At 43.3% G+C, this 16,795-nt stretch overlaps 1 protein-coding gene across 1 annotated transcript in view; it reads left to right on the top strand.

The window, feature by feature from the left end:
• Positions 1–16,795, top strand: part of FOCAD (focadhesin) — a 246,965-nt gene that overhangs the window by 154,745 nt on the left and 75,425 nt on the right. Inside the window, exons 19-22 of the mRNA XM_040417224.1 lie at positions 9,656–9,788; positions 12,656–12,844; positions 15,298–15,419; positions 16,459–16,551. Coding sequence (XP_040273158.1) covers positions 9,656–9,788; positions 12,656–12,844; positions 15,298–15,419; positions 16,459–16,551 — 537 coding nt within the window. The remainder of the gene's footprint in view (positions 1–9,655; positions 9,789–12,655; positions 12,845–15,297; positions 15,420–16,458; positions 16,552–16,795) is intronic.

Raw genomic sequence — 16,795 nt, 5'->3', positions numbered from 1 at the left:
ATTTCCATGCCCTTAATGGTAGAGTTGCGCTGTATTTGTAGTACGTGTCATGGCATGGACTTACATAGCTAACAATCATCTGCTGTTTCAGTTGGCCTCTATGACTTGGGAAGTTCTAGAGTAGTCCTTAGGCCTTGGAGTTTATATGAAAGCAAAAAAAAAGAAATCTACTTCAGTATTTTATTGTCTTTTACACTAGTTTAACCCCGTGGGATATTTAGGAGTAGTGCACTGTCTGTAACTCAATATGTTACATGTGGAAATCAAAATCTGAAATAACTAGCATATAAAATGATTATACAGGGAAGCGCCTGCACATGGTATTCATAAAAGAGCTGTGTGGCGGACTGAACTGGTGTTGGATATGTGTAATTATGTTATACTGTGTAACTTGTTATCACCCCCCTCCCCTTCGTTATCTCCCATTGTACTCTAAAAGAGCTCAGGACAATGACATTTTGTCCAGGCTCCTGCTAGGGCTGTCTGGAGCTTTTTTAGCAGGTGGACCCCTGTGGTGTGGTGCACACAGAATGTCTGGGGAGAGGAAGGGGGATGTGATGGGATTACAGTTTCATCTGATCACTTTCTGTATATAAGTTTGTGCAGTTGCTCAATAAAGCAGCCTTTATTTCACCTACATTGAGTCTCGACCAGTGATTGGGGAAAACTGGGAGCTAAAGATCAGCGGTTTGCAATATCTCCTTGTGACGAATACCACACATCGTGCCCGCTTGACATCACCTACGTCGAGCTCACAAGACGCGCTTTGGTCTCAGGTTACCAAAGCATGACGTTACGCCCTTCAGAGGAGCAGGTAAGGTCAGCTTGGTACAGTTTACACAGACCCCTCCTGCCCACGCGGGCACAGAGAGGCAACAAGCTCAAACAGCGCCGTCTCAACCCGGGTATCTGCCACCAGCTTGTCGTTTGATATCAGCCATACAGGTGATATAGGTACGACAGGGTTAAGCAGAACAATAAGTCAGTTTACCAGATATGAGTCCTTTGGGTAGTGGGGAGTTCTTAGCTGTATTCACACAGGAGGCAGTGATGTCAGCCGGTTGCAGGTCTCTCCAAACACATTGCACAATGTGACCCCTTTCAGAGAAAGACCCCGCCCGCTGGCTTGCATGGGCTTATGACCTGTAGCTGGCCGCTCCCCTCCCCGCCTATGGGTAGGGTCCACCCCTCCATCTCTGGTGCTGGCAGTAAATGACCCATAAAACCCCTTAGGGCTCATAGCCCCAGACAGAATGTCGCAGGAAGATGGTTCCGGGCCCAATTGATCCACCTGGGTTCCGGCTACAACTAGAGTCCTAACATGGTAACGCTATTTGGTTTCTGTGGGAAGATATGTATATCTCCCTTGCCGGGCATCCTAGCCTCAAGACAGGACAACGTGGACGTTTGGCTTTGCCCCAGGATTGCAAAAAGATAACCAAATTATGCCTGGGATGGACGGACGGTTCATAATTCCTTATGAAATGTAGGTGCCAACATGTCTGCTAGATTCAATTGAACTGGGGAATAGTTTAGACCCCCTGCAGGGAGGTTTTCTTGCAGGATCAGTGCTGTCTGAATGGAGGTGTGAAATGTAACCAAATGTGGCCTGCTAGGAGTTTTCTGCTATCTGGCTGCGGCTTTGAAGCAGGGCCCTCCTGTGGAGTTCACTACCTCTGCTATCTTTCAGCAAATGGTAGGTGTGAGGACATGGCTGACAGTAAATATTAATCCATATTCCTGACACTCCTAAACAAGGAAGAATACAGAGGCGGACATTCTCATCCTGAGTACGGGAGGTCTGTCACATTGGTGGCAGCAGTGGGATGCTCTTCCTTGCCTAAGTAGACATTCAAACCAGCACTGGGACCATGTTTTCTGCTGACATAGGAGAAGAGCCACAGTTGCCTACGGTCATGGAAGCGCTGGCCCAGCTCCAGAATCCTGGTTCTACCCAGGACAGGCTGAGAAGGAGAGACGCTTTGCGCCAGGAGATCTGGAGGGAGACTCTTCTATTGCAGCAGCACTATTGTGGCAAGGTCCTCCCTACATCTGAGGAACGATACTGGCAATAATGGGACTTGGATTTTCCTTTCCTGGAAGAGCAGCCCCGGGAAGAATGGCTGTCGGAGATGGATGAGCAGCTCCAAACGGAACTGATGCTGGATGATGGGTAGAGGGCCCAGAATGGAAGATAGGAGCAATAACATGCAAACTGGAAAACCCATTTAAAGAAGAACTCCAATATCCATCTCTATAGTCTGAATAGATTACAGACTGCAGCATTACTCCCCACATACAAAGCAAACGATTATTTTTAATTCATTCATTTACTAAGCAAAAGTACTGTTCCCCAGTATGGTGACCACATTACACGGCAACCTAAGCACAGAACAAGTAGTCACCTTGTAGGGACTTGGAGTTGCATGATCTGCAGCCTCCAGCCATTTTAGTGAGCATTTCTTTGTAAGGTGTTGTAATAATTTCTTACGAGGCACATGAAGAACCCTACAAAATGGCTGAAGGCTTCAGATTTTTCTAAATGGGTAAAGAAGAATTAGGAATTTTCAAATAACTTGTTCTGTTGGATAATACCCTTGTAATATCTTCTACCTGTATATAATATGGAAGTACAAATGGGTTCTTACAGAGGTTATAACCAGTATTCCTCCATGCTGGCATTTTCTAATTATATGTAACAAGGAAGCTACAGATGTAGCACTCGGCTAAACGATGGCACGCTGTGCCATTAATGTAGAGAGACAGTGCTCTGCAGTATTTGACATTCTACTGCTACATGAACAGTGTAGTGTGCCACGCTGGTTAGTTTAGCAAATGCTACATCTGTACTTATCAGATTAATGTATTATATAGTACATAATTTATTTATTTTTATGTATCTATGTATGGTCTAATTTTATTTCCTTATGCATTCAACACATTATTTTAGCCATTACATCTCTGCCTGTTTATGTTTTTGGACAATGAATGAGAGAAAGGGTTAAAGGCTATGTACACCTTCCGAGGCAATCTTATTAATGATTGCATGTTACAAATTTTTCGCTAAAAATCATTTTTTTAATTATTTAACCACCTCAGCTCCCCTAGCTTAAACACCCTTAATGACAGACCACTTTTTACAATTCTGCACTACACTACTTAAACGGTTTATTGCTCGGTCATACAACTTACCACCCAAATGAATTTTACCCCCTTTTCTTCTCACTAATAGAGCTTTCATTTGGTGGTATTTCATTGCTGCTGACATTTTTACTTTTTGTTATTAATCGAAATTGACCGAAAGTTTTGCAAAAAAAATGAAATTTTTCACTTTCAGTTGTAACATTTTTCAAATAAAACTACATTTCTATATAAATTTTTCTCAATTTATTGTTCTACATGTCTTTGATTAAAAAAAATGCAATAAGTGTATATTTATTAGTTTGTGCAAAAGTTATAGCGTTTACAAACTATGGTACAAAAATGTGAATTTCCGCATTTTGAAGCAGCTATGACTTTCTGAGCACCTGTCATGTTTCCTGAGGTTTTACAATGGCCAGACAGAAACACCCCACAAATGACCCCATTTCGGAAAGTAGACACCCTAAGGTATTTGCTGATGGGCATAGTGAGTTCATAGAAGTTTTTATTTTTTGTCATAAGTTAGCGGAAAATGATGTTGTTTTTTTTTTGTTTTTTTTCTTACAAAGTCTCATATTCCACTAACTTGTGACAAAAAATAAAAACTTTCATGAACTCACTATGCCCATCATAAAATACCTTGGGGTGTCTTCTTTCCGAAATGGGGTCACTTGTGGGGTATTTATACTGCCCTGGCATTTTAGGGGCCCTAATGCGTGAGAAGTAGTTTGAAATCCAAATGTGTAAAAAATGCCCTGTGAAATCCTAAAGGTGCTCTTAAGAATTTAGCCCCCTTTGCCCACCTAGGCTGCAAAAAAGTGTCACACATGTGGTATCGCCGTACTCAGGAGAAGTAGGGCAATGTGTTATGGGGTGTCTTTGTACATATACCCATGCTGGGGGAGAGAAATATCTCTCTAAAAGACAACTTTTCCCATTTTTTTTATACAAAGTTGTCATTTGACAGAGATATTTATCTCACCCAGCATGGGTATATGTAAAAAGACACCCCAAAACACATTGCCCTACTTCTCCTGAGTACGGCGATACCACATGTGTGACACTTTTTTTTGCAGCCTAGGTGGGCAAAGGGGCCCAAATTCTAAAGAGCATCTTTAGGATTTCACAGGGCATTTTTAACATAGAAACATAGAAACATAGAATGTGTCGGCAGATAAGAACCATTTGGCCCATCTAGTCTGCCCAATATACTGAATACTATGGATAACCCCCGGCCCTATCTTATATGAAGGATGGCCTTATGCCTATCCCATGCATGCTTAAACCCCTTCACTGTATTTGCAGCTACCACTTCTGCAGGAAGGCTATTCCATGCATCCACTACTCTCTCAGTAAAGTAATACTTCCTTATATTACTTTTAAACCTTTGCCCCTCTAATTTAAAACTGTGTCCTTTTGTGGTAGTTTTTCTTCTTTTAAATATGCTCTCTTCCTTTACCGAGTTGATTCCCTTTATGTATTTAAAAGTTTCTATCATATCCCCTATCATTTGGATTTCAAACTACTTCTCACGCATTAGGGCCCCTAACATGCCAGGGCAGTAAAAATGCCCCACAAGTGACCCCATTTTGGAAAGATGACACTCCAAGGTATTCCGTGAGGGGCATGGCGAGTTCCTAGAATTATTTTTTTTTTTTGGCACAAGTTAGCGAAAAATGATTTTTATTTATTTTTTTAAATATTTTTTTTTTCTTACAAAGTCTCATATTCCACTAACTTGTGACAAAAAAATAAAAACTTCCATGAACTCACTATGCCCATCACGAAATACCTTGGGGTGTTTTCTTTCCAAAATGGGGTCACTTGTGGGGTATTTATACTGCCCTGGCATTTTGGGGCCCTAATGTGTGACACTTTTTTGCAGCCTAGGTGCGCAAAGGGGCCAAAATTCCTTTTAGGAGGGCATTTTTAGACATTTGGATTTCAGACTTCTTCTCACGCTTGAGGGCCCCTAAAATGCCAGGGCAGTATAAATACTCCACATGTGACCCTATTTTGGAAAGAAAACACCCCAAGGTATTCCGTGAGGGGCATGGCGAGTTCATAGAAGATTTTTTTTTTTTTGGCACAAGTTAGCGGAAATTTATTTATTTTATTTTTTTTCTCACAAAGTCTCCCTTTCCGCTAACTTGGGACAAAAAGTTCAATCTTTCATGGACTCAATATGGCCCTCAGCGAATACCTTGGGGTGTCTTCTTTCCAAAATGGGGTCATTTGTGGGGTGTTTGTACTGCCCTGGCATTTGAGGGTCTCCGCAATTATTACATGTATGGCCAGCATTAGGAGTTTCTGCTATTCTCCTTATATTGAGCATACGGGTAATGAGATTTTTTTTTTTCGTTCAGCCTCTGGGCTGAAAGGAAAAATGAACAGTACAGATTTCTTCATTCGCATCGATCAATGTGGATGAAAAAATCTCAGCCCAAAAAAAAAAGGAGGGGAAAGGCGTCTGCCAGGACAAAGAAGCTCCGCCCAACATCCAAACCCTGGCAAACCCGATTTCTCCATTCACATCAATCGATGTGGATGAATAAATCATTGCCGGGATTATTATTATTTTTTTTATATATATACAAAGTGTTTGCCAAAGCATATGAACACCGCCCCTCAGCTCATAAGCCTCGGCAAACGTATCTTTTTTTACTGCAGAGGAGAAATCTCGTCTTGCAGCGCCGCATACACCGACTTTTGTGTAATCTGACAGCAGCGCAATGCTTCTGTCAGAATGCACATTCAGTGCTGCAGCTGGTTCATCGGTTGGTCCACCTAGAAGGTAAAAAAAAAAAAAAAAACAGGCCGCAATGCAATAAATTTATTAACATTAACTTTATAACATTTGAAACAGAACATTAACTTTTCAAAACTTTTTTGAACTTTTGAAACATTAACTTTTTTGCTTACCTGTGATTTTTTTTTTTTTTACTTTTATAGGACAAACCTCTCCTTCCCCATGGGACAATGTGCAAAGCGCAAATCGCCCAGAGATGTGGCGAAGTACATTATGCACTTTGTCCCAGGTGAAAGGAGAGGTTTGCAGCAGCTGTGAGTGAAAGGGCCCTAAGAGCCCTGTTTGCCTGTCCTGTGTAATGTAATCCCTATGCTAAGTGTACCTGTGTGTGGTACTTCCGGAAACACTCTCCTAAGCATAGGGCAGGGTGGTCAGGACAGTCAGGACAGAAATAGCGGGTGTCACGCCTTATTCCACTCCTGCTACAGACACAATATTTTTTTCGGGGTGGCGGTTGGTTTGAGGTACCAGCAATGACACTGGGGAAATGTCGCTCGTGTAGACGGCTCACTACACTGGTGGTTGGGGCCACGGAACCTCCTGGATACAGGAGGTTCTCGATGATCTCTTCCTGGAATTTGAGGAAGGATCTTGTTCTCCCAGCCTTACTGTAGAGAACAAAACTATTGTACATCGCCAATTGAATTAAATATACAGTCACCTTCTTATACCAGCGTCTGGTCCTGCGGGAAAGTAAATAAGGAGCCAACATCTGGTCATTGAAGTCCACCCCTCCCATGAGCAGATTATAGTCGTGGACCGAGAGGTGCTTTTCAATGACACGGGTTGCTCGTTCTATTTGGATTGTCGTGTCTGCGTGAATGGAGGAGAGCATGTAAACGTCACGCTTGTCTCTCCATTTCACCGCGAGCAGTTCTTCGTTACACAAGGCAGCCCTCTCCCCCCTTGCAAGATGGGTGGTAACGAGCTGTTGGGGGAAGCCCCGGCAACTAGGTCACGCGGTGCCACAGCAGCCAATCGGTTCTAAAAACAAATGCCTGAAGAGGGGCACACTTGTGTAAAAATTGTCCACATAAAGATGGTACCCCTTGCCAAATAAGGGTGACACCAAGTCCCAGACTGTCTTCCCACTGCTCCCCAGGTAGTCAGGGCAACCGACCGGCTCCAGGGTCTGATCTTTACCCTCATAGACTCGAAATTTGTGCGTATAGCCTGTGGCCCTTTCACAGAGCTTATACAATTTGACCCCATACCGGGCACGCTTGCTTGGGATGTATTGTTTGAAGCCAAGGCGCCCAGTAAAATGTATAAGGGACTAGTCTATGCAGATGTTTTGCTCAGGGGTATACAAATCTGCAAATTTGGTGTTAAGGTGGTCTATGAGGGGCCTAATTTTGTGGAGTCGGTCAAAAGCTGGGTGGCCTTTGGGACGAGAGGTGCTATGGTCGCTAAAGTGCAGGAAACGCAGGATGGTCTCAAATCGTGTCCTGGACATGGCAGCAGAGAACATGGGCATGTGATGAATTGGGTTCGTGGACCAATATGACCGCAATTCATTCTTTTTTGTCAGGCCCATGTTGAGGAGAAGGCCCAGAAAAGTTTTAAATTCGGAAACTCGGACAGGTTTCCACCGGAAAGACTGGGCATAAAAGCTTCCCGGGTTGGCGGCTATAAATTGAGTGGCATACCGATTTGTTTCTGCCACGACTAAGTCCAAGAGCTCCGCAGTCAAGAACAGCTCAAAAAACCCCAGTGCCGATCCAATCTGAGCTGTCTCAACCCGAACTCCAGACTGGGCGGTGAAAGGGGGAACTACTGGTGCGGCTGAAGTTGGGGGCTGCCAGTCAGGGTTTGCTAGCACCTAAGGGATTCTAGGGGCTCTACGGGCCTGTCTGTGCGGTGGCTGCGACGGGGGAACTAATGCACGTGCCACCGTACCAGCTTCAACTGCCCTTTTGGTGCTCGCCACTTCACCATGTTCTACGGCAGTGCTGGTACTAGGTCCAGGATGGGCTGCGCTGCTGGTGTATGCCTCACCACGTAATCCGACAGCACCAGCCCCACTCTGCTGCCCTTGAAGCGGATCCTGCGCATCCTGTGGTCTAGCAACACGGGGCCGGGTACGCCTGGTGCTATCAGGGACCTCAACCTCCTCGTCCGAACTTTGGGTCAGACTGCCACTGCTTTCTACAGGTTCATATTCTGACCCGCTAGATTCGTCAGATGAGGGTTCCCATTCCTCATCCGACTGGGTCAGAAGCCTGTAGGCCTCTTCAGAAGAATACTACCCCCTGTTTGACATTTGGACTACTAAATTTAGGGGTATTCCCTGAGACTACCCAAGAAAAAAAGCAAGCCTGTCTTACAAATGGGAGGCTAGCGAAGTACCGGAAGCTGCTGCGATTGATAAAAAATATCAAAACTGATTTTTTTTTATCGCCTCAGCGCTTGTAAAGTGATTGTGCACTGATTAAAAAATATATATTTTTTTGTCACTGCGGCGGGGTGGGGGTGGGTGAACGCACATGTGGGCGACCGATAAGCCCTGATCGGGCAAACACTGCGTTTTGGGTGGAGGGCGAACAAAGGTGACAATAATACTATTATAGATCTGACTGTGATCAGTTCTGATCACTTACAGATACTATAAAAGTACCAATGCTGATTAGCGATACGCTAATCAGCGAATCAGTGACTGTGGTGCGGTGGGCTGGGCGCTAACCGACGGTAACTACCTAACAAAGGGGCCTAAACTAACCTAAAACCTAACCGTCAATACTAGTGAAAAAAAAAAGTGACAGTTTACACTGATCACTTTTTTCCCTTTCACTAGTGATTGACAGGGGTGATCAAGGGGTTAATTGGGGTGATGGGGGGTGATCTGGGGCTAAGTGTAGTGTTTGGTGGGTACTCACAGTGATATGTGCTCCTCTGCTGGGACCAACCGACAAAAGGACCAGCAGAGGAGCACAGAAGCCATTTAACACATCATATTTATAAATATAAGGTGTTAAATGGCTTCTGATTCGATTTTTTTAAAGTCACCAACCTGCCAGCGATGATCATTGGCTGGCAGGCTGGTGACGAACTTCTGATGTAACGATTCCCAGCCCGCACTGCGCATGTGCGGGCCGGCTCTGCCCGAAATCTCACGTCTCGCGCAGAGGGCCGCCGCCAGGACGCAATCCTGCGTGCGGCGGTCCTGAGGAGGTTAAATTATTGAGCTGTTCTGTCACAAAGAGTTGACTGTTTTTCTAACCCTTACATAGCCTTTAACTGTGTGACTGGTACTTTCACTTTGTGTCAGTCATCTAATAAACCTTATCTCTAAACTACTAAGAGGTCATAAACCTTTATTTAAGCCGCATTCTTATCAATAAGATAAGAACTGAGCTATAATATAGTGTTTTCAAGATCAGAGAGCAGAGATAAGGAGTCCGTCTGCTCCTCAGATGACGGAAAAGACAGAAAATCCAAAGGGTGCTACTAGAGCATGTCACCTCTCTACAGAAAAAAGGAAGCCATATTTTTAATAAAATTATTTTTTAGTTCAAAATCAGTACAAAGCAATAATAAATAAAAAAAATTACCCCCAAAAGTGTACATAGCTTTTACGTTTGAATCAGAATTTTGATATGAAACACATTGTTGAATTTTTTTTATTATAGACTATGTGATGAAAATGTCATGACATATGCTTTAGAGGATCATCACTTTAATACAATCTATGTAATTGGACTTTAGGCCAGACCAGAGATTATTCCACCAGATGAATGTGAAGAGACTGGAGAAGAGGAAGATAAAGAAGTGGACCTATCTGTACCAGGTTCTTCATATATCAAACTCATGGCTCTTACCCCTTCTTCTGTATTACCTGGTAAGTAGCTCAAAGCATATGTTAAAGGGGTATTCCAGTAACAAGAAGGTATGTCCTATCCAATGAATAGGAGAAAAATGTTAGTTCGGTGCGGCTGAGCTATCTGAATACAGCACTCTGCAATCTCCAACAGTCACCTAAACTTTTAATGGAGTGGCAATGCACATGCTCAACTATTGCTCCACACAAATGTGGTCAAAGGACCCCTGTTCTCATGTTTGGTGGGGGTCCGGTGGTTGAACCTCCACCAACCTAACAGTTTCCAGTACTAACTTGTTGTAACTGAAATACCCATTTTGGGGGTTTTCAGTTTAGAAAAATAACTTTTAAATGCCCTGTTAGGGAATTCTGAGTTAATGGACAGCACAATGGCTCAGTAGTTGGCACTGGTGCCTTTTAGGGCTGGGGTTCTAGGGCCGAATCTGACCAAAGACAACATCTGCATGGAGTTTGTATGTTCTCCCAATGTTTATGTGGGTTTCGTCCGGCTACTCCCGTTTCCTCCGACACTCCAAAGATTTACAGGTAGGGAACTTAGATTGTGAGCCCCATTGGGTACAAGACGTGATGATAACATCTGTAAAGCACTGTGAAAAATGTACGTTTTATAGTAAGTAAAATAAATGGAGTGAGGTCACCATATTCAGGACTGCTGTTCTTGAGGATCTAGTAAATATGTGTTCTACAGGGACAGCCCCTGGGTTAAAATAAACAATTCTTCAGTCCCCCTATGGGTTAGCTGCAGGGAAATGTAATACTTGTGGTCAGATGTCCGCACACATTACAGCTCAATGGTAGGGTTCCCTTCTCTGTTTGTAAGGACTCTTCTAACAAATATGGATTGTCCAATCCCCTTCAAAGTTCAATGCAATGTATTTGACACATCAGCAAAAGAGTAAGTGAGTATATCTGTAAATAAAATGACTCCCTATAGTGCAGAATCCATACTGACAATCCATAGAAGAAAACATGACCTCTACACATAACCTGGTTAGTGGCTTTATTTAGGTGACACAGTACCAAGACAAAAATCTCTGTTTCATTTAGTCAATGCCCTGTATCTACCGCAGCAATAGTTCCAACTGTGCCAAACTTCATACTTTGAGCTGCTGAACTTTTGAACCCTTTTGTACAGTACTCTGCCATTGCTAAGGCTATGCCCAGCACAATGCCACAGTGTCTTTGTATGTTTCTCAAATGTCACGTACCAGTCAACACAACCTGAATATTTTAACGTACCATTCAATTTAGCCATAAATTTAGCAGATACTTTTGGAAGTATGTGAATGCCCTGAACTGCAATCCTTTAACTACAGGCAGCTGCTCAGTCATAAATAGCTGCCATGTATCCACGCAAGACGCTTCTGCATTGGTACAGTTTTTTTTGTGCTTTTATACTTTCTCTTTGAGTTGATTTTCCGTTTAGCTATTACTGTCAGTGAGCTGATGTTGTAAGGCTGGATTTACACAAGGCATTTTTAGATGAGCTTTTTTTGAGCTATAAGAAAGGCCACATACAGTATACTGGTGCGTTAGCCGCTGACAAGCTCAACCAATGAAACTCTCACTATTGGATCAGAAAATTTCCCAGTTCACCCTGTGTGAACCCAGCCTTATATTTATTATTGCCTGTACTTCCATTACTGTGAAATAGACATTTATGGTGCCCACATTATTTTGCGGTTTCTGGTAGACAAATGCCAGAGAAGCCAGGAAAACACAGAACATTAGCTCTTTTCTCCTCTTTGCTAATTGTTAGAGTGGATCATTTTAGCCTTCACTCCAAGCTTCAAATTAAAGGATCAGAATCAGTAGAGACAGGTATGAACTTTCATGCCTCCAGAACATTCTCTGGGGCTCTGGCTCTAGAAGTGTTTGTTTATACACTCCATCATACAGAACCAACTAGAGTTGTTGCGATACCCAGAGTTGTATCGCAACCAATGATAATTAACCTTTAATACAGGAGGCGGATACTGGCCGCAAATCAGCGGCAGTTAACCCCTCAGGTGCCACACCTGAGGGGTTAACTGCCGCTGATCGCAGCTCCCTGTCAGAGGCAGGTGCTGGCAATGTGATTCTGCTGCCGGCACCTGCCTCCTGTATTGTGTTAAAGACAACATTTCATGGGTCCGGACTTAGTTAAGTTAGCAGGCTACATAGAGCGGTGCCCAGGGATCTCCCTGCACTTACTATTATTCCTGGGCGCCGCTCCGAGAAGGAACGCCCAGGAGAGAAGCTGATGTCTCCTCCCCATTGCTCCGATAGTAGTAATTAGCATACAGAGCAGGAGACTGTAACTGGGGCACAGCGGGCGAATGGAGCTGCGCCCAGGAATAACAGTAGGTGCAGGGAGATCTCTGGGCGCTGCTCTATGTAGCCTGCTAACTTAACTAAGTCCGGATCATTAAAGGTCCTCCTATCGTTGGTGGCGCAATGCACCCGCCCCTCCTCTGCCCCTCTCTCCGTTCATTGGTGGCAGCGGCGGCACGGGGGGGGGGGGAGAGAGACTGCTTCCTTCTCCCCTGTGCTGCTGAAGGAACATGAGCGCATTGACAGCTGCGCGCTCATGTTCTGTGATACTAGACTGCGCAGCAGCGCAGGCATATCATATGAGATATTTGCATATATGTAATAACAATTAAAGGGATTGTCCAAGTTATTTTTGTTGATCACCTATCCTCAGGATAGGTCAACAATATCAGATCGGCGGTGGTCCGACACCAGTTGAAAAGAGTGCTGTGCTCATGCGAGTGCTGCCTTCCGTTCATTGTTTACCCACTCGCCGACGATATTGCATGTCCCATGAGAAATATAAAAGAACTGCTACTCTCATACTAATCAAATAAAACTTGCTCTGCTTTCAGCATATGAAGAGTTCCTTTCCTCACTGGTGAAACAGGAAATGAGTCGCATGCCACGTGGTGTCTATCATAATGCCCTCAGAGGTGGCATTATAAGATCTGACCAGGGGAAAGCTGTAGCGGGAATCCCAAGTTTTATGTTAAAAATGTATGAGAAAAACAAACAGCCCGGCCTCAAACCAGGACTTGCAGGTGAACATGCTTCATTTACTCAGATGTACATATGGATATTGGTAAAAATTTTTTTAAAAAAGTACAGTAGTTATGTGCTCCCATAATAGATCTAGAAGTTTAAAATCTAGGGATGGGCAACTGAAAGCAAAGTTGTTTTGTCAAAAAGACAATATATACGTAAAAGGATTTTAGCAGTTTATTAACCCTTTTAAAGGTGACACCCAGAACGCTCTTCATTGGTAACCCAGCCCTCACTTTGCTCTTTTTGAGGACCTTCTTTCTCCTATTTCAATTGTCTATTGTAAAAGTTACTTATCATAGCTAAGGCAGTACAGTACACTTCAACCATTAAAGGGAACCTGTCACCAGTTTTATGGTGTCCTAACTAAGGGCAACATAAATAAGTGACTGATTCTCTTAGCAAAATGCTGGGTCACTTTCTTTAATTGACCCAGTCAATCTGCCAACATCTTGTATTGAAAAGCTCCAGCTGATAATGATGAGTCCTGAATATTCATGAGCTCCTGACTCTCCCCGCCTACCTGCTGCTGAATGACAGTTATTTTCCATATGAATCAGCAGCAGGTGGGCAGGGGAGTGGCTATAGCTCTGAATTAAATATACGCTGGACTCTATGACATCACGCTGGACTCAAATCAGCTCATTAGCATGTGGCATCTTTGTGTGTATATTATGAGGTAACCATCTGTCACACCAGTAAGTCAATACATCTAAGGCACTTTTTAGTAGTTAATGATTGGATATAATTATTTAGATTATAATCAAATATCCACATGACAGGTTCCCTTTAAGTTTCACAGAGGGCAATATACTGAGCTAATGTAAGGGCAAACTTTTTACAGGTGACTGTATTTGTGAGTTATTTACTTCCTTCTGGTCCTCCGCTGTGTTATGTAACAGACTCTCCAATTAACACAGCGTCTTATGTGTGGACAGGAAGTCAGTTTCTATGAGGTTGTCATGACAATGAATAGAGAAACTGACTTTCTGTCCACATATATATCAAAACAGATATAAAGGGAAACTGGCTTAGTTGCCCATAGCAGCCAATCAGATTAATCCTTTCAATTTCTAAAGGAGCTCTGAAAAATACAAGGTGGGATTTGATTGACTGCTATGGGCCACTAAGTGAGGTTTTTCTTTGCAAAGCTCCCCCACTGTGTCAGTCACAACAATGCTGAGGACTAGAAGAAGTGGATAATTCACAACCAGAGCCACCAATGAAGACATTGCCTGCGCTACAATAAACAAAATGGAGAGTGCTTCTGTCACTTCCCTGTGATACACAGTGCTTCATGAATAGTACTGCTACCCCTGACCCTAGATCACTAAGTTGTATGTCTGTGCTCATCCCCATTGCCAAAATGTGCACCCACAAACGGTCACTGGAATACATTGAGAGGACTCTCCATTATATCTGCATGCTCATGAGTCCTCACCATGTATTCAAGCGCCAGTTTGCTGGTGCACAATGAAGGAACGGGGTGAGTATGAATATATAAATTAGTGATTTGGAGTCTGGTAGAGCAGTACTATTCATGTTCTGCACTTCATAGAGCTTGGGGGGAGATGATAGGCTCCCTTCAAGTATTTCAATCATTTCTTGTCTCATATTCATATCTTGTTCTAAGCAAACCAATGATAGAAATTGGGAAGTATTCAGTCATACCTGTCTGCTGTCAGGATGCGAACATCAGACACTTGCATCACGTGGCACTTTGAGATCTCCTCTTCAGTCAAGTACTGCCCTTCTTTTAGAAGACTAATATTCTTAAACATTTATGGGGTAATTTATCAAACTGGTGTAAAGCAGAACTGGCTTAGTTGCCCATAGCAACCAATCAGATTCCACCTATCATTTTTCACAGCTCCTTTGTAAAATGAAAGCAATCTGATTGGTTGCTATGGGCAACTAAGCCAGTTCTACCTTACACCAGTTTGATAAATGACCCCAATAGTTAAAAGTCAAGGTATAATAATCATTGGTCTAAGCCTATTATTATGGCCCCCTCTTTATAAAACAGGCCTGCGACTCAGAGATGACTGGTTTTCTCATATATATACACTGACATGCGATAAAATAGGAACAGATCATTTGTTAGATTGTAGCATTGTGATCTGATAATTTTCTCCCTCTCTTTGATTCAGCCTCTGCCGCTTAATTTCTAATTCTAGCTATGCAGACACGTTCCCGATATTTATTTTGCAGTGTTGCTGGCAGCAGTCACTGTGTTGAGGCAGACATATGGAATCAGCAGCAGATTATCATACATAATAAACATCTCTGTATGAGAGAAGCAGCGATAATACCCAGGTTTTATTATCGGTATAATGGAAAGGAGAATTATTCCTCACCGCCATTCTTATATGTCACTGGGTAGGGACGGTTGTTTTCATGTGCATTACTTTGTGTTTTTTCATTTTTCCTCACCTACTGTAACTTTTCACAGCCGGCATGCTGCTGTGCTATGACCTGCCGGTTCAGACGGACAGAGATGGCAGACCCATCAATCGCTTTCTTGCCAGCCGGGGCCGCAGTTACCAGCAGATGTTAACGGCTCTTATACATGAGGTATGGTGAAGCCTGGAACAGGTCGCATATACACATACCAGTAATCTTAGAACTATTAAAATATCATGCTACAGTTAGTAAATCTCTTTATGTTTAGAATGGTGTTGTTTCATGTTTTCCTATTAAACATGATGATCTCTTTGGTAGGAAATAATTAAGCTACTCAGTCTTAAAGGCATCTGTTCAGTGGTGTACACAGAGAAGTAAGGGCCCCATAGCAAGGATCACACCAGGCCCCCACACAGGACAGAAGGGTTCTGCCTAAACTCTTTTTATTGACCCTTGGGCCATTTTTCCACTGCCTGATTTGCTAAAAGTTGTTCCTTTAGAGGGTAGAGTCCTGACCAAGTTTTCAACTCCAGTAGCAGAGGAGATAATACCAACTAAGACTGGGCCCCCTCTTGCCCTGTGCCCCATAGCAGTTGCATGGTCTGCCGCTATGGTAGTTACGCCCCTGCATCTGTCAGCAGATTTGTAGCTATGACACTGTCTGACCCGTTACATGTACACTTGGCAGCTGAACACATCTGTGTTGGTCCCATGTTCATATGTGCCCGCACTGCTGAGAAACATGAAGTTTTTTATATATATGTAAATGAGCCTCTAGGAGCAATGGAGGTGTTACTGTTACACCCAGAGGCTGTGCTCTCTCTGCAACTGCTGCGCCCTCTACACTTTGATTGACAGGGCCAGGCGGTGTAAATGTGATCACGCCTGACCCTGACTGATCCTAAAGTCTCGCGCTGTGCTGTGAGCTTCAGTATCCAACACAGGTGCAGTACAGGATAGAAGCTTGCCGGCAGTTCTCTTCTATACTGCAAGCCACTTTCCTGTACTGCTCGTACGCCAGATACTAAAGCATATGTCGCAGTGGAGACTTTAGGAGAAGGTGCCTTCAGCTGCCAAGTGCACATGTAACAAGGTCAGCCAGTGTCATAGGTACAAATCTGCTGACAGATGGCCTTTAACTACTCTATTTTTTTCTTAAAGGGATTGTCCAGATTGAAACATTATTCATTGCTTATCTTTTTTTCTGTAGGTAAATATCCAGACCTCTGAATGGCATCGATCCATCCTACTTCCACAGTCTTGGCTTTGCTTCATGACAAGGACATACCATGCTGTACTGCAGGTAAGCTGCAGAACATTGCATCCCAGAGAATCACTTTGTAGATCTAGCTACTAGAGGTGAGCTCATTTCTTGAAATTTGTTAGGAGTCTGTTTCTGACGAATCGTTTGGAAGATGTTTCAGGTGCAATTAAATTCAACCCAAATCGAAAGTGCTCCTATTGGCCTGCAAATTTGTTTATGACGCTCTGAGGTCTCATAGGTCTCATTTTTTTTCTCTATTGAAAATACACTTATTTGTACAGCT

The sequence above is a fragment of the Bufo bufo genome, chromosome 2 (assembly GCF_905171765.1).
Source record: "Bufo bufo chromosome 2, aBufBuf1.1, whole genome shotgun sequence".
NCBI classification, from domain to species: Eukaryota; Metazoa; Chordata; class Amphibia; order Anura; family Bufonidae; genus Bufo; species Bufo bufo.
The sequence above is the reverse complement of the archived record's forward strand: the minus strand, read 5'-3'. Positions and strand labels throughout refer to the sequence as shown.